Source organism: Cervus elaphus, chromosome 31, assembly GCF_910594005.1.
Source record: "Cervus elaphus chromosome 31, mCerEla1.1, whole genome shotgun sequence".
Classification (NCBI taxonomy): Eukaryota; Metazoa; Chordata; class Mammalia; order Artiodactyla; family Cervidae; genus Cervus; species Cervus elaphus.
The window spans coordinates 12106115-12133295 of NC_057845.1; the positions used below are offsets into that span (position 1 = coordinate 12106115).

At 40.7% G+C, this 27181-nt stretch overlaps 1 protein-coding gene across 7 annotated transcripts in view; it reads left to right on the forward strand.

The window, feature by feature from the left end:
* Positions 1-27181, forward strand: part of LOC122687615 (amyloid beta precursor protein) — a 288333-nt gene that overhangs the window by 134472 nt on the left and 126680 nt on the right. For all 7 annotated transcript variants that reach the window (XM_043893224.1, XM_043893225.1, XM_043893226.1 and 4 more), the window contains exon 6: positions 23181-23380. In XM_043893224.1, coding sequence (XP_043749159.1) covers positions 23181-23380 — 200 coding nt within the window. The remainder of the gene's footprint in view (positions 1-23180; positions 23381-27181) is intronic.

Consider the following 27181-nt stretch of genomic DNA (forward strand, 5'->3'; position numbering starts at 1 on the left):
ATGTCAAAGTATAAAACATAATGATGATAAACTTACTTTGACTCGAGGACGGTTGTGTCCATGGCTTCATTTGAGCTGTTGATGGAGTTCTAGTGTAAATAATAGGTATATGGTTTCATGGTGTCTTGCTCTATCTTTCCTGCAAGAACTTGTGACCCAATAAATACCTTGACATAGCCACAGCTATTGGGCACATTTTATTGTACCCTCTACATGAGCACCATTAAAAGAGATTTCTTTAAATCCATTTATCAGGCCCTGTAGGGAGTTGGGACTCACCTTTGTTCCAGGAGCAGAGGTTTGCTAATAACACTGGGTGCATCCCGTTTCCAGTCATTTCCCAGAAAATTAAGCAGAGACCAACACAGCTGATGCTCAACATAAGAAATAAAATCTTGATCGTGGGGACTAGTGCAGTCAGCTTAAGAAGTTCTTAATGAGGCTTGATTTGTGGGTGGCACAGTGCTAGGTATAGTTGAAAGTCAAATTAACTGTGGTCTGTGTGCTCCAAGAAATTTTCTCAGAAAATAAGCACCAGATGGTAGTGTGGAAGGTTCATTGCACAAACACATTATTTGTGGTTTGTGAAAACTTGTCATTGAATCATGGAAGCAGTTATGCCCATGTTGTCTTCCAGTTAGCCTGGGAAGTTGTCGTAGCCTTATATGATCTCAGGCGGTTGTGAGATTGGGTGTCTATTAGTAAATCAATACTTTCTCAGTCTTTAAAATTGGCTCTGAGAGAGAGAGATGCTTCATTTGACTTTATATTTTGTCTGGATGTCTAGAGTTAAAATCGGTTGAATATATAATCTTTCAGCTGCTTTTCTATCCTGCATTTTCAAAAAGTGGTAGTAGATACTCGGAGGGAAAAAAGCAAAAACTTTGGAGGAGGGTCACAACGTGAATCATGCAACTGATATATTACTGCCTTAAAACTCTGCCAGTGGATGAGTCAGAAGACTAGATTTGATGAAATCAAATCTTTGTGGCTTTGAGAGCTAAGTGTCATGGTGCTGGTTTGGCAGCATCTAGTACTGTGAGGCTGTAACTGTATCACTGAACCTGGAACTGAAATATGGGAACTAATTTGAAAATGATGAACAGGAGAGAAGCATTTTCTCTTGAGGGAATTGGCTGCCAGCTCTGAGGTCTTATTAAAAATGCTGAATTTCTGGATTGAATGAGCTTGAATAGCATGTATGTCAAAAAGAAAAACAAAACACTTAAATAGCCTTAACCAGATTAGGAGATATGTGGCCAAACCAGTGGGGTTTGTTTAGGTTTCTAAGCAGGTGATGGTTGGAAGAGAAGATGCCTTTGAAGTTCAGGGTTGGATTGCTGCCATCCCAGGCTACATCTGGCAGTGATCATTGTGCTCACTGGGATCTGATGGTGCAAGCTGCCCAGTAACCAGATACAGCTGAAATGAGAGGTGCTGGGGTCTGATTCGTGTGTAAAAGTTGTTTGGATGGTTGGATATTCAGTGCTGAGAATTTTACGCCGCTGAGACATGGAAGGCCTCCTTGTACTCCCATTGTCTTTTATATTTAGATTTAATGTTTTAAATTTTTAGTATAATTTTTAAAGGTTACTTTCCATCTACAGTTCAGTTCAGTTGCTCAGTCGTGTCTGGCTCTTTGCAGCCCCATGGACTGCAGCATGCCAGGCCTCCCTGTCCATCACCAACTCCTGGAGTTTACTCAAACTCATGTCCATTGAGTCGGTGATGCCATCCAACCATCTCATCCTCTGTCGTCCCCTTCTCCTCCCGCTTTCAATCTTTCCCAGCATCAGGGTCTTTTCCAATGAGTCAGTTCTTCGCATCAGGTGGCCAAAGTATTGGAGTTTCAGCTTCAGCATCAGTCCTTGCAATGAATACAGTTATTACAAAATATTAGATGTATTCTCTGTATTATGCAGTTCATCCTCAAGCCTATCTTACCCCCAGTAGTTTGGCCTCTCGCTCTCCCAGCCCAATATTGACCCTCCCCCTTTCCTTCTCTCCTCTAGTAACCGCTGGTTTGTTCCCTATATCTGTGACTCTGCTTCCTGTTTCCTGCTATATTTTTTAGATTCTGAAATCATACAGTATTCGTCTTTATCTGTCTGGGCTTCTTTTCACTTAGCATGTGTGTGTGTGCTTAGTCACTCAGTCGTGTCCGACTCTTTGTGACCCCGTGGACTGCAGCCCACCAGGCTCCTCTGTCCATGGGAATTCTCCAGGCGAGAATCCTGGAGTGCATTGTCATGCCCTCCTCCAGGGGATCTTCCCAACCCAGGGATCAAACCCAAGTCTCCCGTGTTGCAGGCGGATTCTTTACCACCTGAGCCACCAGGGGATAATGCCTTCCATATCGAAAGTCCATCCATATTGCTGCAGATGGCAAAATTTTTTATCTTTTTAATGACTGAGTAGTTTTCCATAATATGTGTGTGTATACATACATATATGCACATATATCTGTATATAAATATATATACACACATATATGTGTATATTTTATGACTGAGTAGTGTTGCAGAGTGTGTGTGTATATACACACACACACATATATCTCTGTATATAAAAATATATATACACACATATATATATCTCTGTATAAATACATACACACATATATGTGTATGTGTTTTATGAATGAGTAGTGTTCCATAGTGTTTATATATGTATCTATGTTTTGTATATATATATATATATGTATATATATATATATATATATATATATATGTAAATACATAGAGATATATCGCATCTTTTATCTATTCATCTGTTGATGGACACTTAGGTTAATGCTGCTATGGACATTGAGGTGCATATATCTTTTCAAATTGGTAATCAAAAGGCTATGGTACTGGCACAAAAACAGACACACAGATCAATGGAAAATGATAGATAACCCAGAAAAGAAGCCCACAACCTATGCTCAATTAATCAACAACTAAGGAGACAAGAGTATACAATGGAAAAAAGACAATCTCTTCAATAAGTGGTGCTGGGAAAACTGGACAGCTACATATCAAAGAATGAAATTAGAACATTCTCTGATACCATATACAAAAATAAACTCAAAATGGGTTAAAGACCTAAATGTGAGACTAGATAAAAACTCATAGAGAAAAACATAGGCAGAACACTGTTTGTCACAGCATTATTGTTAAAGTCACAGCATTATTTTTTTTTGGATCCATCTGCCTATAGCAAAAATAAACAAATGGGACCTAATTAAACTTAAATGCTTTTGCATAGTAAAGGAAACCATTGAAAAAACAGGAAAACAACCAACAACAGAATGGGAGAATAAATAGTTTCAAATGATGTGACTGACAAGGAATTAATATCCAACATATAAAAACAGCTCATACAACTCAACATCAAAAAAGCAGGCAACATGATTGAACAATGGGCAGATGAACGGAAAAGACATTTTTCAAAAGAGGAAATGCAGGTGGCCAACAGACATATGAAAAGATGCTCAACATTACTGATTATCAGGGAAATGCAAATAAAAACTACAATGAGATATTATCTCATATCTGTTAGAATGGTTCTCATCAAAAAGAACACAAATAGCAAATGTTGGCAAAGATGTGGAAAAAAGGGAAACCTTGTTTACTATTAATGGGAATGTATATTTGTGCAGCCACTGTGGAAAACAATATAGAGGTTTCTCAAAAATAAACCTAAAACTGGAACTACCATATGACCCAATAATTCCACTCCTGAGTTTATATCCCTCTAATGTCTTTTTTTTTTCAATTATTTTTATTAGTTGGAGGCTAATTACTTCGCAACATTAATGTCTTTTAATTAAACTGTCCAAATTTCCTGGATTACAAATTAATTAACAAAGAAGAAAATACAGATCCTTATGATTATAACAGGTTTCTGGCAGTAGTAGCCCCCAAACACTAATTCTTTGTTGAAACCAACATCTGGATTTTGTTATCCTCAATGTAGAACCCCTAGTTTAGATGGAATTCACCATTGTTCACGTCTCAGTGGCCCTTAAAATTATGTTTTTTTTTTTTGTTTTTTTCTTTTGACCTCAAAATCCACATAACAGCATATTATACTCTAAAAGATTTCCTTCACTTGAGCCATGTGACTCATCAAATCCCTGGTAACAATCAGTTTCCATGCTGGAACTTTATTTTGAACGTGGTTATATGTAAATTGGCTTCTAGGAGTCCTAAAATAGGAGTACATGAGGTTTCCCACTCTCAGTCTAAACTAGTACCAAGACCCTATCACAAAGAACTTAGCAAAACTTTCCTAACCCTTGGAAGGAAGTCAATCATCTGGAAAATAATCTCCAGATACAGTGGCTGACTGTATTCATGATTCTGTATTTGATGATACAGCCAACCACAAATCAGAAATATTCACACACAAAAAATTTTTTCAAGCAGTTCCAAATAAGCAAAACTTGAATTTACTGTACACCAACCAACAACTATTTACATAGCACTTACTTTGTACTTAAAGCTATTTACATGATATTAGGTTGAAAATAATCTGATGATGACAAAGTGTAATGGAGGATGTGTGTGAGTTATAGGAATATGGTAGAACCTTGAACAACTTAGGGGCTAGGGGCACAGACCCTGAGCACAGTGGAAAAGCCCAATATAACTTTACAGTCAGTTCCAATAAAGTATTTCCACATATAATGTCATCAAATTAAAAAAATAAAGACATTCAGACCATGAACATGGTTGTACTATCTTTACACATTCAAAGATACAACAAACGGATATTCATTCCTTTAATTTATGTCCTGTTTTATCCAACACATTGTGCCATATAAATAATTATAAGGAGAACTGAATGCTGAGCACATAATGGGCTATAAATTCTTGTGTATTGACTAAATTGTTTTAGTAAAGTATGTGTAACTCTGAAAATGATCTGCCAATGGATATACCAAAATATATCATGGTATTAGAAGTTACTTGAAAATATATTTATAGGAGAGCATGGGCTTCCTGGTGGCTCAGACAGTAAAGAATCTGCCTACAATGCAGGAGACCTGGGTTCGACCCCTGTGTTGGGAAGATCCCCTGGAGAAAGGCATGGCAACCCACTCCAGTATTCTTGCCTGGAGAATCCCATGGACAGAGAGACCTTGTGGGCTGCAGTCTATGGGTCGCAAAGAGTCAGACATGCCTGAGCAGCTAAGCACAGCTCAGCACACCATTTTATTGAGTGCAATAGTAATTCAAATTTTATAAATGAGTTGCTATTGTAAGTATCTCCTTATAGCAAATAATGAAGTCTTTTGCATTTGAGACCACAGTAAACACTGTTAGTTAAACTTGGTTTTCCAATGTATTCTGCTTAGGAACAGGTTGCCAGGCCGTTGTGAAGAGCTTTTACTGTGGTTGTATAGGTTGCAGTAGAGAGTTACTATCTCGTCATGATAGCTGTTCCAGTACCAGCAGTCATGAGATTAATGTTGTGGAAACTAAAGATGGTAACACATACTAGCTACAAACCTGGAAAAGAGACTATCATCGTGAAAGAATCGCAAAGGGTCGGACACGACTGAGCGACTTCACTTTCACTTTCTTTCGTGAAAGGGCAATATTTCATTTATGGTCATTTAATGATGATAGAACACATTTGCACTGAAAAAAAAAAATCTGTGTAGAGACAGAAATCTAATGTAGTAGATGTACCCAAGTAGTTTAGGAAAGAAAAAACTTGTTAGTGAATAAGATGATCTTTGTTTCAGAAGTATCTTTGAAAGGTAATCCATATATGTGGAATCTAGAAAAAAATGGTATAAATGATCTTATTTGCAAAGCAGAAATAGAGACACAGATGTAGAGAGCAAATGTACAGATACCAAGGGGGAAAGGCGTTAGAATGAATTGGGATTGACATATATTCACTGTTGATACTATATATGAAGTAGGTAACTAATGAGAACCTGCTCTATAGCACAGGGACTCTACTTAATGCTCTGTGGTGACCTAAGTGGGAACGAAATCCAAAGAAGAGAGGATATATGCAAAAATATTGCTGATTCACTTTTCTGTTCAGCAGAAACCCAACATTTTAAAGCAACTATACTCCAGTAAAAATTAATTAAAAAGTAAAAATAAAGTGTGCTTTGGACCTAATAAAATTTTCTTGAGCACGTTTCTTAACATCTAACATGGGAAAAATTAGAATAACCTGTGCTTGCTTTCAGAACTGAGTTAAAGAATTGATATAGATGTATGTTGAAGTGTAAAATGTACAGTTGACTTGTTTATAATGCACAGCTTGGAATTGTGAGGACAGGCCAGTGTGAGGCTGATGTTTCCTTCATCAACTCACTGTCACACTGTCAAAGAGAAAAGCTGTCCTTAGGGTGCAAGGACTAATACCCCACCTCTGGTTTGTTAATCGTGGCTATTATGACATGTCCCTTTTTAATTAGGTCTTTAGAAAGTATTGTAGGCCTTGTAATTATTATCATCAAAAATAAGCGATAATGACTTAAGCACTCTCTGTCCTAGATGAGACTGAGAACCTTATTAAAATAAACTTGGATCATAAACAACCATAATGATAATTTATGACTTTAAATAGGCAGGAGTCTTTTTAATTGAGGGAAGGGAAAGAATAGTAGAAAATATGATTTCCTAGGATTGGAAAATGACTGTAAAAATTAATGTGGATCCATTGGGCTCTTCTGGACATTTAAAAAAGAGATTTGATAGATGTTCAAATAGCAGGAAAGCATTTTGCTTTCAACTTATGTATATGTGAAGACCTTCCATTTTATGTTTAAATTTTATGATATCTTCAGCTTGACCAATAAATCAGGGAAAATGTGTATCAAAGTTTGAATCCTTTACTTCCTGGAACATGCGATTCATTGTTCCTTTTTAAGTGTTTATACCTCCCTTGAGTGTTAGTCGGTTAGCCTCAAGTAGTTCTCAGGAGAATTTTATAGTTAAGATTGTCAGAAAATTGGAGCCAAGAAGTCACATGCATGTTGAAGTGGTAATGAAGCACTTTGGTTTTATGAAAATGTTTATGGTCACAGGCCAGCAACATTGCGTTTGAAGGAATTTAATGATGGTAGAACCAGTCAGAGAGGAGCAGGATGCCAAGACCACATTTTTATAGCATCTCCATATACCTAACCCATTGAGCGCCAACCTCAAGTACAGCTCGTTATCGCTACTGAAACACACTTGGCATTACTTAGGCACAGGCCATTCCTAACAAGACAGACTTTCCCACTTCCTTCCGTGTGAAAATGTTCTTTTCCAACCCGCACGTGGGGAAATTTAATTAACTTTGTATAGCCCATCTCTGTCATGATTACTATATCTAGAACATTTGTGATCTTCAGCCCTGACTCCTAATTAGAAAAACAGGTTTTTTTCTGTCTTTGGCATTAGTTGAAAAAGTAGTAGTTTTCCTCATAACCTCTTCATCTCCCTAATCAAGGTGCCAGTACAAACAGGCCCACATGGCCTCTGAGTGGAAGAATCTAAATACTCACAGGATGTGGGCCTTCCCTGGTGGTCCAGTGGGTAAAACTCAGCACTCCCAATACAGGGAGCCCGGGTTCAATCCCTGGTCAGGGGACTAGATCCCACAAGCCACATCCCACAGCTTTAAAAAGAGAACTGAGTAAAGATTCTCTGACCCCGCTCCTTGCTACTTCTCCAGCCTCACCCTCTGCCTCTCTCCCCGCTGCTGACTTCAGGTCACACGAGTCAGCATGGCGATCTTTCCCCACCCCAAGACTGATGAATCTCTCTGTAAAGGTTTTTCCCCAGTTGTCTGGATTTCTGTTTGGCTTCTCAAAATGAATTCCCCTGATTATTCTTTTCAAGACATCCTCCTCCCAATATGCTCAGTCTCACCTACTTCTGTATTTAGCCCTGACGCTAATCACACCGTTGCTATTTTATTTGCTTATTGTCTGTCTGTCCCCCAATGAAATGTAAACTTCCTGAGGGCAGGGACCTCCTTAGCCTTTTCTCTTTGAGAGCCTCAGAATCTAGCCGAATGCCTGGTCCACCGTATGTATCTGCTAACATTTTGACTGAGCTTTTATTATACTATTGTTTAAACCATGGTAAAATGCCGTGGTTAATCCATACTAGAGAGTATCCTCTCAAGGAATTTTTCACATCGATCTTGGAATTGGGAAGCAGATTGAATTTTGCTTGTAGGGCGTGAGGGATGTCAGGGAGGGATGGCATGATTAGACCTCAGAAGGCCAGATTCTGTTGCTAGTTACATGTGGTGTTGGAACAGAATATATTAGCAATGCAGAAAGTACGTGGCCATCTGCTCTGTTATCTGTGATCTTTCAAGAAGGGTCGCTCTTCAATTTTAAAAAGCAACAACAGGGAGACAAACAAGTTTTTCGAGGCAGAAGCCCAGTGTGTCTCCCTTTGCCTGGAAAAGCGATAAAGCCTATATCCTTTTCTGCTTCACTGCCCCCACCAAAAAACAAACAAACAAAAATGTATAGTACCGTTGTACTTACTGGAAGTGGAACAACAGTGATTCCCAAATTTATGTATTTGTGTCCTAAATTTGTAGTCCTTCATTTGCAGCTGTCTGCTGGAGGCTTCTGCAATAGATTTAAGAATCTAGCATCTAAATTCCATCACTGTCAAAGCATTTGACCATGCATTTCTGTTCCTGGCCATCCATTCTCCCTGCTGTATCTTCCATTGCTGTTAGTAACTGTTCTCCGCCCAGTCTCTCCTTCTGGAGACATCAGCTTCATCTTCCCACTGACCCCCTCCAACCAAATAGCTACCAGTTCTGTCGTGTTATTTTCTCAAAGCTCTCACTTCCCGAGTCCTCCTCACCTAGACTCTGAGAGCCTTCTCCCCTGCCCACTGGTCACCCCAAACTTATCTGTCCTTCATACTTCTTCCAGCTCATACCTGTTGAAATGCAACCAGTCTTGCCACTCTTCTGCTTAAAGCTTTTCTACACGGCTCTGTTACCACTGGTAGAATAAGGGCAGACTCCTCAGTCTGTAATACAAGGTCCTGCCTAATACAAAGCCTGCATTTACCCACTTACTGACGGTACCACCTGAGGTTGGGTGTAGACAGAGGTACAAGCAGACCTTGGGGATACGATGGCTTGGGTTCCAGAGTGCCGCAGTAAAGCAGGCATCATGACAAAGGGAACCACACAATCTTTTTGTTCCCTGGTGTATATAAGTTGTTTGTACTGTACTGTAGTCTCAAGTGTTCTATAGCACTGTCCCAAAAAAGTGTGCACACCTTAATTTTAAAAATGCTTTATTGCTAAAAATGCTATCATCTGAGTCTTCGGCCATTCATTAACTTTTGCAGTAGTAATGTCAGAGATCATTGACCATAGATCACCATGACAAATACAATAATAGCAACAAGATTGGAAATATTGTGAGAATGACTGGACTGTGACACAGATGCTGTCGGAAAGTGACGCCGATAGGCTTGCTGCCACAACCTTCAATTTGTGAAAAATGCAGTATTTATGAAGAGCGACAAAGCGAGGTCTGCCTGTATCTATTTCTTCCTGGGAATGGAGGCCCCTCTCCGAGAATCTGGGGCAAGACGAGGGCTTGAGGCAGTCTCTGCCTGTGCTGGAGGAAGGAACAGCGTGACTTGTCGTTGCTTCCCAAGTAGAACTGCTTATTTTTTGACAGGAGAGATGAGGGGGGAACCACAGAATCAGAGAGCTTCTCTCCTTTCCAAAGAGCAGTTACTTCAAAGGTGTTCTCAAAAGAAGTGTGAGGCTGGATCTTGCTTTGTGGCTTTTCTAAAGGGCTTTGTGGCCATTTCATGCACAAAACATCTATAGCTTTTTATTGTGTCTCCTGTGTGTGGAGACACAATGGAAACGGATGCTAGGCACGCAGCCTTTGTTGAAAGGGCACCTGTTGAGGGCATATTCCCGTATTAGTACTTTTATTCTTTTTTATTGAGATATAGTACATTTACAATGTTGTGTTTGTTTTAGGTGTACAACAAAGTGATTCAGTTTTCACTTCAGATTCTTTCCCATTATAGGTTATTACAAGTTATTGTATATAGTATATAGTGCTATACATATGACCTTGTTGTTTATCTCTTTTATATATAGTAGTGTGTATCTGGTAACCTGGAACTCCTAATGTATCTCTCCCCCACCTGCCAGTATCCCTCCGATCCCTGGATCTGGAAGATCCGCTGGAGAAGGAAATGGCAACCCACTCTAGTATTCTTCCCTGGAAAATCTCATGGACAGAGTAGCCTGGTGGGCTACAGCCCATGGGGTCGCAAAGAGTTGGACACGTCTTAGTGACTGAGCAACACAACCAACCAGGAATGTGGGGAATTTTGTCTGTTTTATTCCCAGCAGTAACTTCAGGGTCTGGGACAGACTCACCGGAACCTAGAACCCACTCAAATATGTTCAATGACTAAGGATCATATATTGTCAACTTTCTTTCCCAAGTACACACCGTCAAATCTTTGGATATGAGGAATTGGCTCATTCAGTTTTCTGGCATAATGTCTAGTTAACCAAGATACTGTTTCATGTATCAAGATTTTAAAATGACTCTGAAAGTTTTTAATCACCTTAGGTGCTTCTCTTCAGTCCTGGTTGGTTCATGAAGCTGTCAGGAAAAGAATCTGCTTTTGATTATACATGGCTTTTCTTGCCTCCAAGATAGTCATTTAAAAAAGCAATTTAGTCTCTTACAATAATTATATTCCAACCTTAATATTTCTTAAGTCTTGCTAGAATATCATTTTCTCCCTTTCCACATATTTTTATGATTAAATTTAAGACAGCAAGTGTACTAAATACTTCAGGCTATATAAAAAATCTAAGAACATTTTTCAACAGAGCCCTAATGACATTGTCTCACCCACAAAATTAACAGTATTTTTAAAATGTCATCAGATAGTCAGATTTTTCCTAAACCTGAGCATTGGTCTTCTCTGCGTGTTTTTCCACACCAGATCCCAGGCAAGACCAGACCTAGCATCTTACATCCTTAACTCTTAGGCTTCAGAACAGCCCTTTTAATATCATGACAGCAAGTTAACAAAGAAGCTGTACCAGTTTTCTTAGAAACTGCCCATCCTCTGGTTTGTCTTATGTCCTCGAGGTTCTATTTAGATTGTTTCTGTGTTCCTGGAATATTTTTCTTATTATGAGTATGTATTGAGAAAATGAAGAAAAGATAGATTGTTTCTCAAATGTTCTAAAGGAGTGTTGCTAGTTACACCAGACCTTGCTTTAATGCTCTTCTTCTCTCTTTGCTATTCTTGTGTTTTAGACACTAGATTAAACAGGGCAGCCTTTAAAAGTTGGTATGAGGCAAAGTTGCTTCTATGCTAAGCTATCACTATTATAATTTTCCTTCACTTTTCTTTCATTCCTAGCATTCTACAGTGAATACCATTTGTTTTCTGAATTGCAAGAACTTTAGTAACCAACACACCCATAGATTTAACCCTGGATTCTATTCATATTAGTAAGACCATGGGGTGATAGAATTCTGAAGATACAGTCTGTCACATGGGGTTTTTGACCTTTCTTGTTGTTGTTCAATTGCTAAGTCGTGTCCGACACGTTGTGACCCTGTGGACTGCAGCACGCCAGGCTTCCCTTTCCTTTACTGTCTCCCAGAGTGCTCAAACTCATGTCCATTGAGTCAGTGATGCTATCTAACCACCTCCTCCTCTGCTGCCCCATTCTCTTGCCCTCAATCTATCCCAGCATCAGGGTGTTTTCCAGTGAAGCAGCTCTTCACATCAGGTGGCCCAAGTATTGAAGCTTCAGCATCGGTCCACCCAGTGAACACCCAGGACTGGTTTCCTTTAGGATGGACTGGTTGGATCTCCTTGTAGTCCAAGGGACTCTCAAGAGTCTTCTCCAGCACCACAATTCAAAAGCATCAGTTCTTCAGTGCTCAGCCTTCTTTATAGTCTAACTCTCACATCCATACATGACTACTGGAAAAACCTTAGCTTTGACTAGATGGACCTTGGTCGGCAGTGATGTCTCTGCTTTTTAAATGCTGCCTAGATTTGTCATAGCTTTTTTTCCAAGGAGCAAACATCTTTTAATTTCGTGTTAGTAGTCACTGCCTGCAGTGATTTTGGAACCCAGGAAAATAAAATCTGTCACTGTTTCCACTTTTTCCCCATCTATTTGCCATGAAGTGATGGGACCGGATGCCATGATCTTCGTTTTTTGAATGTTGTGTTTTAAGCCAGCTTTCACTCTCCTCTTTCACTTTCATCAAGAGGCTCTTTAGTTCCTCTTCGCTTTCTGCCATTAAAGTGGTATCATCTGCATATCTGAGGTTCTTGTTATTTTTCTCGGCAATCTTGATTTCAACTTGTGAGTCATCCAGCTCAGCATTTCACATGATGTACTCTGCATATAAATTAAACAAGCAGGGTGACAATATACAGCCTTGACGTTCTCCTTTCCCAATTTTGAGCCAGTCCGTTATTCCATCTCAGCTTCTAACTGTTGTTTCTTGTCCTGCATACAGGCTTCTCAGGAGACAGGTAAGGTGGTTTTCTGAATTTGAAAGATTAAGAAATTCTGTATTCCCCCCTCTTAAGATCTTTCCTAGGACTGCCTAACATCTGACTCTTGTTTTCTGATAAAATCAAACTGTGCATGCCGTTGTCAGAGACTGCATTGATTTTGAGTGTTTTGCGGGAATATTTCTGTGGGATTTAGTCATGCATCATTCATTCATTCACACACCTGAGCCCGGTGTTGTTCTAAGCACTGTGCGTGTGGTCGTGGCTTTATTTCTCTCTTACGTGGTACTTGTTGTAGGTCAGATGCTCTTCTAAGTACTTTGCAAATTTTAACCCATGTGTTTTCCGTCATACCCCTGTGAAGCTTCCTGTTACAAGTTTGCCATTTACAGATGAGGAGAAGGAGGCTCCGAGAGGTTCAGTAATTTGCTCATGGTCACAGACCTGAGATTCAGAACCAGGCAGTCGGGTCCCATACTTCACACTTTGATGCATTCTGCCATACTGAAGAGCCCAGCCTCCTTGGACCCTGCATTCTGCCCTCTCTGAAGGAGGCTAGAGGCAGAGATCACTGTAGTTTCCGCTGTACTAATGGAATTTTGGAACTCGGACTTCCTAAAGCCCATGAGGATGCTCGCTTTATTTCCTCGTATCTCGTGTCCTCAGATCAGGACCCAGCCTCCCATGCTTCCCATCCCCTCCTCACCCCCAGCCCACCATCCATGCCAGGGGGCGGCAGGATTTCTGTGAAGAGCCAAACAATATTTGAGGCTCTGCAGGCCATATACGGTCTCTGTCACATATTTTTCTTTGAGTTTGTTTTTTTTCCCATTCATCTTACAACACTTGAAAAATCTGACAATCACCCTTAGCTCACAAGATGCACAGGAACAAGTCATGGGCTGCCCCCTGCTCCATGTTGTTGCTGTTCGTCCTCCTTTGTGTCCTCCTTAGCTGATCCTGTTTCAGGAGCTCAGGGTCTCCTCTCCCCCTACCACAGGGCCTTTGCACTGCTCTTCCCATTCCACCTTGTGGGGAGCTGTCTTTAGTCCTTGGACTTCACTAACTTTGAGCTTTATTTAGGGCACATTTCAGTTCCCTTCCCTGTAGATGCCTTGTCATACACCTCCAGACCTGCTCAACTCTCATTTTGGGCCTCCGAGCCCTCCATAATTGTTATCACAGTAGTAATTTTACATTTCTACAGGTGATGATGTCATTGTGCTTTGGGCTATTCAGTTCAGTTCAGCCGCTCAGTCATGTCCGACTCTTTGTGACCCCATGAATCGCAGCACGCCAGGCCTCCCTGTCCATCACCAACTCCCAGAGTCCACCCAAACCCATGTCCATTGAGTCGGTGATGCCATCCAACCATCTCATCCTCTGTTGTCCCCTTCTCCTCCTGCCCTCAATCTTTCCCAGCATCCGGGTCTTGTCAAATGAGTCAGCTCTTCGCATTAGGTGGCCAAAATATTGGAGCTTCAGCTTCAACATCAGTCCTTCCAATGAACACCCAGGACTGATCTCCTTTAGGATGGACTGGTTAGCCCCCGTGAATTACCCTAGCTTCCTCCACAATGTCCATAACCAGACTCCCGGCTTCCATTCTCATCTCCCTAGTGCCCGCTCCCCACCCTGCAACCAGAGTCATCTTTAAAACAAATCAGATTTAGTCACTGCCATCGAGAATAAATAAACATGCTATTTCTTACCATAACCATCACAGCCTTGCCGGATCACCCCCCCACCTGTCTGTCTCCACCCAGCTAATGTACACTTCTCCCCTGCCTCACTCTTCCCACCCCAACCCCCACCCCCACCTCCACGAGATCACTGGCTGTTTGTTGTGGATCTTGTTTTTGTTTTTTTCCTTGGTTGTGCTAATGCTCACCCCCATGCCAGGGTCTTTGCACATGTGCTTACTCCTGTCTTAACCATACACCCACCTCGACTCTTTCGGCGTTCCAAGTCTCCCACCCACGACCTTTTCTCCATGACCATACCCTGCCCATCCTATTTGAGAAGCTGCCCCTATACCCCACCACACAGACATCTTTTGTAGTCACTGGTTAACACATTTGCCTTTCCTGTCTACTGTATTTTTCGCATAGTTGTTATTTATTTGCGCATATTGTGCCTTCCCTACTAAAATATGTTCCAAGAAAGCAGAGGCTCTGTCACGTTCACTCATCCACCCCCGGTGCCCGCAACAGCACCTGGCACTTGGTCAAAGCAGAGTCAGTGTTGTTGACTGAACCACTGACGTGTGGCTTTGAGATGCACTTAGTGGGATGATTAAATGAATGGGTAAATTAACGCATTACCACTTTTTTTTTTCCTCAATTGGTACACATCCCTCTCAACTCAAATACTCAGCTGATCACTGACTACAGAAAAAAATACATGGATACCTGGTCTCTGCAGTTGAGCATCTATCACTGTTAAAACTCAGAGCCCATGGAAAATTCTGGTGCAGCCAGGCTGACGGACTTGTTATTCCTGGTTGCTCATTATCAGGATATTCCTACCTCATACTCACACCCACTTTTCATGTCCTACCAGCCCCAACACCTCTAGCTCACAAGAATTACTTTCCCGTGGAATTTCTAATGCATTCAGTACACGGTACATCTACTATGCAGTAAGTAGTGTAGATTCTCTCGCCTGGAATAGGGATTCATTAAATGTGTAAGTGTTGATGCATCCTAGTTTAGATTAAGGTTATGACCTATCTAACTCACCCTTAAGGCCTGAGTCATGAATTTTGGGTGTCTCAGTTTGGTCTTTATCTTCCTAAACTAGGGATCTATGACCAGGGGTCCAGAGGAAGCTAGTGAACAATCTGTAAGGAATGCCTTTAGCTGCAAGTAACAGAAACCCAGTCATTGGTGTTGGGAGCACTGGGCTGGTGTGGTGATACACAGATCCCTTCTTTTTGTATCTTTCCCCCTCACCATCTTAATTAGCTTATGCATCCTAATGTTCATCATCTAATAGTTGACAGATGACTGTTGCCCCACCAGTTAAAGCAGAAGAGCAGGGGGTAAAGGAACAAAAGAGCTCTGACCATCAGTAGGAATCTATCATCTGGAAAGGAAAAACTTTCCTGAAAGCCCCACCTAGAGGTTCAAGTAGGTGTCCTCTGGCATCTGATTATTCAGCAATATCTTGGTCGCCTGGCCTTCCCTGTCTATAAGACCATGGAGAATTTGGTTTCTTACTTTCTCTGGTCAAAAAATGGATGGGGGAAGGAGTTATGAATGGCTTTACTGTAGCTTACAAACAGTTCCTGCTGCAGGGCATTTTTCAGGAGAGGATAGTCAGATTCTTAGAGATCCTTTCATTGACAAGTTAATAATACCCACTACCTAAGGAATGGGGCTTCCCTCATAGCTCAGTTGGTTAAAAAATCTGCATGACTGCAGTCCATGGGGTCGCTAAGAGTCGGATACGACTGAGCGACTTCACTTTCACTTTTCACTTTCATGCATTGGAGAAGGAAATGGCAACCCACTCCAGTGTTCTTGCCTGGAGAATCCCAGGGACGGGGGAGCCTAGTGGGCTACAGTTCATGGGATCTCAGAGTAGGACATGACTTAGCGACTATACCACCACCAGCAGCACCTAAGGAATGCCATCAAAACAACTATACCGAAACTCAGTAGACTGCTTAAGAGAAATCTGTGGGGGTCAGTTTTAGATATCACCTATAGGCAACAGAGTCTTAACGGTGTATTAAAAGTAAGTAGTTTTCTTTAGTAATCATCAGCATATGATGGATTGAATCCCAGGAGCATCAAATTCACTTACAAAATATCTAAACTGATGAATTAGTTTAGAGAATTAGTAACTTAGCTAATTCAATGAGGCCAAATTTGTATGTATCATAATCTTCTGCTTTTTAATGTGTTCAGCTCCTTATAGTTTTTGCTCAGAGGGGGTTGGGAGCTTGAAGTGGAGGTACATTTGTTCTGATTTGTAGGCCCTGAAAATACCAGTTTTATTCATTAACAAGCTATTATCCTAGACCAGTTGTGAGAGTATTTAAGAAGAGTAGCCATGTCCTCTCCTTTTTAATCCTTTTTGCTGAACTGGTGGATCAGATGGTAAGGAATCCACCTGCATTGTGGGAGACCTGGGTTCGATCTCTGGATTGGGAAGATCCCCCTGGCGGAGGGCATGGCAACCCCCTCCAGTATTCTTGCCTGGAGAATCCCGTGGACAGAGGAGCCTGGCGGGCTACAGTCTATGGGGTTGCAAGGACTCAGACACGCCTGAAGCAGCTAAATATGCACACGGTGTACACAGAAGCACAGCTAACACAGGTATTGCAGCTCAATGGATTTTCAAAACAGCACACAACCAGATCGCCGACACCCAGATCAAAACACAGCCTTGCCCACTCCCAGAAGCCCCCACTTCTGCTTCCTCCCGGTCATAAACTTCCCCTCACCAAAGTCTAACAGCTCCTCTGAATGCTAACAGTAGTGAGGAGTAACCATTTTCATAGTTTATATAAATAGAATCATTTATATGAAGTATGTCTTGTATCTTATGTTTGACTTCTAATGGTGCCTTTTGGATGGGGGAGAGAGTGGCTTTTTCTTACTTAGCTGTCCCCCCTCTTGAAACATTTACTCAGAACCGTGAATAATAAGCTTCCTACTTTCTCACATTTTCTGGCAACTTCTAATTTTCCTAATTTAGCAGCCATAATTTCAGGGGCTGCTTTCCTCTGGGACAAAGGTATCCAGCCATCATACCTTCCAGGCTAAACTGGCAGCGCTAAGCCCTGGGCTGGAATGAGTGGGAAAGGACTGTCTGTTTACCTTTTGAAAACTTTGCTTTCTCTCTCTATCCCCTTACCCTGGGAGACTCTTTTCTTCTGGTTTCCCGATGAACACAGAAGTGTCTGAGTGTCTTCCTGTTGAGACTTGCCCTTCTGGCCCCCGTGGGTCCTACATTCTGGGAACCGCCAGTCACTCTGTTTTCACTCTTCCCCCTTCACTGCTGTAGTTCAGATCTCCTGATTGTCAATTCACAAAAACCCTGGGAATCGACTTTCTCTCTGCCATTTCCTCTCCTTTGTCCTACAGAGTGCGGGAGAGGTGGGGGAGAAAAGTTATCAGTCTTAATGGAGAAGATGAAAGAATAAATACAGCTTTTTTAGAGAATGCAAATGGTGAGCTGTTTTGCATGACTTAAACAAAAATCAACTGAAACTAGTAAGTGAATCAGAATCTTTTCTTGTCTCAAGGGAGTCTTAGGGAGCCAACTGTGATGAGTGGAATCTATCAAGGTCAGACTTAGAAATTTGAACACCACCTTTGTGATGCAGTGTATCCTTCACTCAACTAAAGTCTTACTTGCTGACACATAAAATTGTATCCTCAGTGATTGATTTCCTCATGATAATATCCCTTTGACCCTTCAACCTGTTTATTTAATTCAGATGCTCCTAAGATGATGAGCGTTTTCAGATCTTTCCCTCATGCCTTAGAATTGTTTTCATTATTGGAATTTAAAGGCTGGAAAAGCTGTCTACTTTAAATTGACAGAGGCTAAAATGTGTGAGTGAATGAATGAATATTCCACCATGTGCTCAAAGTATTATTTTATTGTGAGTTTACTTGTTGATGAGACATTGCTCTATGATGCTCAGCCTCACATTTCCATAAACTGGACCTTCTTGCGTGCATTTATTTATTTATTTTAGTTACTGTGGCTCACCTTGGGAACTTCCCTGGTGGTCCCCTGGCTAAGACTCTGTGCTCCCAATGCAGGGGTCCTGGGTTCACTCCTTGGTCAGGGAATTAGATCCCACATGCCCCATGAAAGTGAAAATGAAAGTGTTAGTCACTCAGTCATGTCCGACTCTTTGTGATCCCCATGAACTGTAACCCACCACGCTCCTCTGTCCATGGAATTCTCCAGGCAAGAAGACTGGAGTGGGTTGCCATTTCCTTCTCCAGAAGATCTTCCCAACCCAGGGATCGAACCTGGGTCTCATGTATTGCAGGGGGATTCATTAACACAGCCAAATAAAAAAACAGATGTAAAGCTGACTCACCTTGGTCACATCACAACAGAGTTGTCTAGCAGTTGAAGAGAAAGTGGAAAAGTTTTTTTTATTTTATTTTTTTCCCTTTCTGTGTTTCCAGCTATTTATGAAAACTGCAAATAGAAGTTATAATGTTGGCATGTTGGGCCTTTTAGGGGAAGACGCCACGTCATTAAAACATAGCTGTGTGCTACTGTTTTAATGGTGTCCAAAGAGATAATTGAATTCATGGACGTCTAAATTTAATTCCAGAAATCAAAGCTATGGTAATAAGAACTGGACGTGATTTCTCTCAGGCCAAGTAATTTAATTCCTCAGCCAGCTGAACTGTTCTGTGTCTCTGTTCCTTGTTATTATGCCAGGAAATTGCTCCGGCAGATGCAGTGATGGATGGTAGGCATGTATTTTACTCTTTTTCATGGCTGGACACATACCAGAATGCAGATTGCTTTAAACACAGCTGTTTTTATGTGCATGCTTTCTGTTTGGAGTTTTAAATGCAACATTCAAGTCATAACAGAGATGGTTGGGGGGCCTTTGGGGATGCCCTGGGGCGTTTTCATCACCCCACCCAGAAGCCCACTGTTGTCTGTACCCTGGATTGCATACCCGGACCCTGGCATTCCACCCGCACTTCACATGTTGTGGTTTAAGAAGACTGATTGGATTTGATTTTTCTCTCTTGTTTTCCATGAATTTTCCATTTAATTTGGAGAACTAAAGAGTATTGCTGTATATGTTTCCACGTTACTCTCTCCATTCATCCCACCCTGTCCTTCCCCCTTCTCCATATCCATAAGTCTGTTCTCTATGTCTTCATATACACCACCACATGTCAAATAGATAGCCAGTGGGAATTTGCTATATGACTCAGTGGACTCAAACCAGGGCTCTGTGACAACGGGGAGGAGTGGGATGCGGTGGGAGGTGGGAGGGAGGTTGAGAGGAAGGGGACAGCGTTATACCTGTGGCCAACTCATGCTGATGTATGGCGGAAACCAACACAGCATTGTAAAGCAATTACCCTTCATTTAAAAACAAATAACTTTAAAAAATACAAATAAAGAGTGTTGGTGCCTGTGATCTTGTTGAATACAGAAGAGAGCTCAAACACAAGAAATGGGCCCATGGCATGCCTTAGGTCATCTTTAGTCACTAACAGTACATCAAGATTTTGTAGAAAAATGAGGAGGCAGTATATTGGCTAAAATTGAGGCATCTAAGCAGCTGTTAAGTTTAGGATTCTTTTGAAATGTTGCCTTAAGTGGTAGACATTTGTGCAGGAATTCAGGCAATGAAGAAATCGATGATTGCACCCCATTTCTCTCTAAGCAGATGAAGGTTTATACCATCTGACGATCAATGCCAATGTTTCTCTTCCCCCTCTTGCCTATTTCTTCATGGTCTCATGGAAACGTTTAAATAACTGGTTAGGGTTTTCTCTGCATTAACATGTCATTTATTCAATTCATAATAACATATCATGATATGTTATTATTAATGTTATTCCTCCTAAATAAGTTTCTCCATATTCTTTAGCCTCTTAGAATGTGTTCAGCATTCAAATGTGTTCATTTATTGTTCATATATCATATTTAATCAGAATTAGAAAAGCATTCCACTTAGGGGTGGGAGGATTATACACTTTTGTTTTGTTTTACTTTATTTTTATCTTCATTACATGGCATGAGGGATCTTAGTTAAACGATCAGGCATCAAACCCTCACCCCCTGCATTGAAAGCATGGAGTCTTTAACCGCTGGGCCACCATGGAAGTCCCTACACATTTTTGTAAATCTTTAAAAAGTCCTTTAAATTCTGGGTTGATCAGGGAACTTCTTCTAGTGCTATATTCATCTTTTCACAGCTCTTTCTCTTTTTCAGTCTCACCCCTTGTGGCTGCCCTGTCAGACTTTCAGGATTTGAAAGCCTTCTGCCATCCTCCTATCTCCCTACATTACCAAATCCTACCATTCTCTTTCCCTCACACATCTGAAATCTGATTTCCTTTACAATGCCCAGCTCACATCCCAGGGCTTCAGGTGGCGGCTGACAGGCACTCTCCAGATTCCTGTCACTTCCCCCAGCAATGAGCTTCTCCTTGTGAGCAGGAATCAGGTCTTGGGATACAATGTAAATGTCAGCAGGGCAGTTCTCAGTCCTACTGCCGTAGTGCTTTTTGTGAAACAAACCTGGAGTAGATGCTCTGGTGAGCTGAAATACTCCAGCACATCTAGATCTTTTTCCTGTACTGGTTTTGTGATCTGATCAGGGATGAAATTATTTCTCCTCTGCAGCCCCATGGCACCTGAGATGCTTTCACTGTTAAACACTTAGATTCCTCCCTTCATTTATCATCTTTCAGTTGCTCTCAACCACATCTGCACTGGCAGGCACATGACTGCCACAAGAATATCTTACTTGGACTTCTGGATTTTGTTCCAGACATATTCTTTGGCTATCCAAATTTGCTGATTTATTACTCACCATTCTGATCGAGTGTATATATATATACATGTTCAATGCCATAAATATTATTTCTGATCCCCTTCCCAATTATACTGTGACTCACTGCCTGTCTGTTCCCATTATTCTCAGTGTTGCATATTTCAGGGGTCCTCAGACTACTGTCCTCCCACTGTCAGCAGCAGCATTACCTGGGAAATTGTTAGAAATGAAAATTCTCATCCCCTATCCTACCACTGACTCAGAAATCTGGGGGTGGTGCCTGGTGATCTGTATTTTAATAAACCTTCCAGGTGCATCCTTCTGATGCTTGCTGAAATGTGAGAACCACTGAAATATCTGGTATTCTAGAAAGCTTACACAACTAGCAAAAGGGAGCACAGATATAGTTTCAGTAGGCATCCCTGCCATTGAGTATTACACAGGTTTTGTCGTTACTGTTCAGTCGCTAAGTCATGTCCCACTCTTTGCAATCCCATGGACTGCAGCACACCAGGCTCTCCTGTCCTTCAGTGTCTCCCAGAATTTGCTCAGATTCATGTCCATTGAGTCGGTGATGCTATTTAACCATCTCTTCCTGTCCTACCCCCTTCTCCTCCTGCCCTCATTCTTTCCCAGCATCAGGGTCTTTTCCAGTGAGTCAGCTCTTCACATCATGTGGCCAAAGTATTGGAGCTTCAGCATCTGTCCTTCCAATGAATATTCAGGACTGATCTCCTTTAGAATTGACTGGCCTGATCTCCCTGCAGTCCAAGGGACTCTCAAAAGTCTTCTCCAGCACCACAGTTCAAAAGCATCAATTCTTCAGTGTTCAGCCTTCCGTATGGTCCAACTCTCATATTCCATACATGACTACTGGAAAAACCAATTTCTTCTTCCCCTTTCATTTCTAATGTAAACATTCAACAGTAATATTGAACGAATTTCCACACCCCCTTATTGAATATCTAGTATGCAGGTGCTTTGTGGTATTTTCACATGTTTTATAAGAAGTGACCCCAACAATACAGTAAACTTTGTTTTGGCATCCCCCACCCCAACCTTTTTGATAGACTTTATTTTTAAGAGCAATTTTAGGTTTAGAAAAAAATTGAACAGGAAATACAGAGCGCCCCCCCCCCCGATTATTAACATTTTGCATTAGTATTGTACACTTGAACCAATATTGATGCATCATTGATAAAATCCATAGTTTACATTCAAGTTCATGTTTTGTGTTGTACGGTTCTATGGGTTTTCACAAATGCATTGCATGTATAGCAGATGATTGTATATATTGTCTCTGATACAGTGTATTACAGAGCAATCTCACTGCCCCTCAAACCCCTCTGTTCTACCTGTTCATTCCTTCTTTCCTCACTCCAAACTCCTAGCAGCCACTGATCTTTTTATGGTCTCCATTCAATTCGGTTCAGTCTCTCAGTCGTGTCCAACTCTTTGCGACCCCATGGACTGCATCATGCCAGGCCTCCCTGTCCATCACCAACTCCTGGAGTTTACTCAAACTCATGTCCATGGAGTTGGTGATGCCATCCAACCATCTCATCCTCTGTCATCCCCTTCTCCTCCTGCCCTCAATCTTTCCCAGCATCAGAGTCTTTTCAAATGAGTTAACTCTTCACATCAGGTGGCCAAAGTATTGGAGTTTCAGCTTCAGCATCAGTCCTACCAATGAAAGACTGATCTCCTTTAGGATGGACGGGTTGGATCTCCTTGCAGTCCAAGGGACTCTCAAGAGTCTTCTCCAAAACCACAGTTCAAAAGCATCAATTTTTTGGTGCTCAGCTTTCTTTATAGTCCAACTCTCACGTCCATACATGACTACTGAAAAAACCATAGCTCCATAACCATGGTCTCCATAACTTTGCCTTTTCCAGAATGTCATATAGTTGGAATCATGGTAGCCTCTTTTTGCAGCTGTGTAAACCAAGATCTGTGTTCAGAGATTAAAAAGTTGCAGATCTGCTGAGCTGGGAACCATAGTGTGACCTGCTGGCTTCAGACCTCCTGTGTGTTTTAATTCAGTGCCATGTTCCCTCTCAAGGACCCAAGGCTCCTTGTCATTTGTTTTCTTTTTCCTTGCCTGACATGTGTTTAATGACTATTGCTATTATTTCTCCCTCCTGCTCCAGTGAAGACAAAGTCGTAGAAGTGGCAGAGGAGGAAGAAGTGGCGGATGTGGAGGAAGAAGAAGCCGACGACGAGGAGGATGATGAGGATGGTGAGGAAGTGGAAGAAGAGGCTGAGGAACCCTACGAGGAGGCCACGGAGAGGACCACCAGCATCGCCACCACCACCACCACCACGGAGTCTGTGGAGGAGGTGGTCCGAGGTAACCACTGTTCACTTGGATTTTCTTGCTCGGGGAAAAGGAAGGCATCACACCAGAGTTTGAAATTTCCATCCAGCCTGCCACCACTGCCTCCCAGGTGATGGGAGGTAACACGTTCCCTTGTGCTTGTGGAACTTTTTTTGGATGAACAAGCATCCAACGATTCATTTAAAAAAATGTGAAACCTTGATATTACAGACTGTTCTGTGTCTGCTACTTCTGTATGCTACTTGGCACGTGGTTCTGCAGAACTCTGCCTAACTGGGGGCCATGTCATTTGACAAGGACCAGGTTAGGTGGCCTCCTTGTCATTCTTCTGACAGTGGGTGTTGATTGCACTCCATTGTCCGAGGCCCCTTTCATCACCAAGATCATGAGCTCCTTGATGCCAAAGGCTGAATTTTACCTAGTGTGATGCAGGGTGCTTGCCTTATAGAAACTTTTCAATAAATGTTGGTTGAGTGAGTAGTTGTGATTAGATTTAATTTAATTTTAAAGCAAAAGAAGGCCACTTGGAGAGCATGACATTATTTTTTGCTGAAATTTAACTTGGATGATTTGTGTTGTCTATACGATAGTTTACTGGGGGAAGGGACAGTGCCTTCTTAGAGAGGCAGATCTTAGACTTTGTTTTTCTGGTTAATCAATGCTTCTATTGGAAATGTTGTATACGGAACGAACTAGAAGACCCCCTTTTTGTCTCCCTGAAATAAAAGCAAGGTTCAGTTTACACTAAACAACCAAAATTATTGAATTGTTGAGTTGCCTTTCTTAAAGGGTATATGTTTGTTTTGCAAGTAGTAAAAGATGGGCCTAAGATTAGATTGAATGAGTACAGACATAAGTATTGTTTTAATGCATTGCAGGTACTTTTAAAGTCTGTCCACAAATGCTACAACAATATGGTCACTTTTATTAAAGTAAAATGCTTTCTCCTCCATTGTTAAATTGGAGCTTAAAATAAGCTACTCTTTTTGCTTCACATAGATTCCTAATGATCACTGTGGTATGCCATCTTCCCCTCACTGCATTTTTTATAACTTTGCTGAAGTATAATTTACATATAAAATTCACTCATCTTAAGTGCAGAGGTGTATAATTCAGTGGCATTAATAAATGTATCAGATTGTGAAACCATCACAGAATCCAATCTTAGAACATTTTCATCACCCCAGTCCTCACACCCCTTCACCGTGAATTCTTGTTCTTACCGCTAGCCCTCAGCAACCATTAATCTTCTTTATGTCTCTACAGATTTGCCTTTTCTAGACTTTTAATATAAGTGGGGTCATACATGGTCTTTTGTGTCTGGCTTCTTTCACTTAACATAGTAGTTTTGAAGTTTTGCATTTCTTTAACTTGTAGCTTTTAAAAGTGAGATTATTCTGAGTTGAACACTCAGAGTTAGCTTAAAATCTATTGCAATATCACATATTCTCTTAAAATATACATAGAATACCAAATAGATCGCTTAACTTTGTAATTCCCTATGAAATGACAACAATTTCTTCAGTTGAGCATGTACTTAGATACACATTTAAGTAAATAAGCATTTTGTTTGAGGCACTGTTTTTCAGGAGGTTTTCCATGTACCTCTTAGGACCATCCGTGCAGATCTAGCTACATGAACTTGTTAGCTTCTATTTTCCTAGCAGGGAAAGATGGATTTTTCAGGGGTTCTTTTTCTTTTGCTCCTGATAATTGTTTGATAACACATTCTTTTCAGGTTTACACTGATCAACCTGTGAGTATACATTTAAGATAAATAGGACTGTTCATAGATACTAATCACTGGTTCAGTTACAAGGGAATTTTAATGTTTTATTGAAGCATACCTATTAGACTTTTAAATTAACTGGAGGCCCTACAGCCTTCTACTAGTTAAAGTGGCTACAGAAATATCATAGGATATATTTCACTGTCTTTATTTCTATAATCTATGTTTCAGTGTTGTAAATTGCTTTAGTTTTGAAGGTATACTATATTTTACTTTAGAAGATATACCGTGAAAAAAAGGAAAAAATAAACTAAAAAAATCCAGTAAAAAATAAAGAGAGACAATTCACAAGACAAAAGATATGGCTCTTAAACAATCTAATGCAATTTAGCAATGCATTTCAGAAGTAAAAAGTGTGAATCCCGATCTAGCAATTCAAAAATGACAAATATACATAGCTATTTATTGAGCACTATTTGAAACAACAAAGATTGTAAACAACCTAAAAGTCTTTAATACGGTTTTGGCTAAAGGAATTATTATATGCCATACTTTGGAATATTTTGCAATTATTAAACAGAATAAAGCAATTTATATGTGAACCAAAAAAAGATGTGTGACTACAAATTACAGCAGCTTGTATTCTGCTGTGGGACTCAAGTTCTTGTGCTCTCCACCAGGATAGTTGCTTGCATAATAATTATTGCCCACCTATTCAGCATTCATTTTTGGAGTACCTCTTTTGAATAAGCCATTTTACTGGGCTCAGGGGATCAGTTATATGATGAGAACACACAGGATAGCTGACCGTCATGGATGTGAAAGTCTAGCAGGAAACATAAGTCAAAAAAATACAGAGTCTGTGTTGTAAAAAGTATGAGCCCAGAGCCTACTTCACAGTACAGGAGATTGATCAGGGATGGGTCTATAAAAAAGATGGCATTTGAAGGCAGACTAGAAGGGCTGGTGGTGGAACTACCAATAGATTGTCTCGCAGCCTACTTTAGGGTCATTAAGAACAGCCAAACCAATATGGTGCCTTGAGAGGGTCCATGGCATGCTTGGGAGATAAGGTCAGTCCAATTAAAGTAGAGCAGGTAAATCTTCCATAAGAGGATTACAGGAAGGTAAGTTGGGACTAAAATGTGGAGACCTTTAATGCCAGGCCGGCGAATGTTGCTATTAACTGAGGGTAATTAGTTCAGGACCTATTATGTGTTGAGGATTTTTCTAGTAGAAACAATGAAGAGATTTTTGTTTTTATACTACTGCTATTGAGGGGATGGGTGAACAGTAAGTGACATAATTTATGCAGTATATGAGAGAATGCCACAGAAACTTAGGCTGAATTCCAGACCCAGACAGAATTTTCTTGAGATAATATGGTCTTGTTACATTCTGAATAATTCCAGTTCTTTTTGCTTCAGTTTTTCTCTAAATGTAGCATTATTAGATATTAAATAGAAATAGAGGGCATATACATTTCTTGTATTTTTTATAGAAAGACAACTACAATTAAAAGAGAACTTTAGAAAAAAAAATATCTCCAGGCTAAAGAATAAAAAAAATAAAAGAAACTAACCTTAAAAGATAAGTTGATAATGCTGATGTCAAGAACAGCATTAATAGTGGCCTTCTTGAAGCAAATACCTAATATTAGAAGTACTGATTATTAATGCTAGAACTAGAAGAGCCTTTAATGGAATCTATCCTTCCATTCAAGACTCCTGAAATATACAGAAGCTGTGATTGAGGCAAGACTTTCTGGGAAAGGAGGCCTAAGAGGAGAAACATGTTAATGGTATATATTGGATCTGTGTCAGAGTTTTCTGTGTTCCCATCTAATTCTGATAAAGAAGTAGAAGATTCTAATGGTCACATTAAAGCGACCAGTTTCCTGCGGTTCCGTCCACCCCATTGGTATAGGAAGTGGGTTACAGCTATTTCCTAATGAACAGTGTCAATGCCGTAGCTGACTGCTAACTTTGTAAAACTCTAATAACATATAGCTGGCCCCTCCACTGACAATAAAGGTTGGAAATGACCTGCAAAGAAGAGAGATTGAAAAGAGGCTTACCATCTCA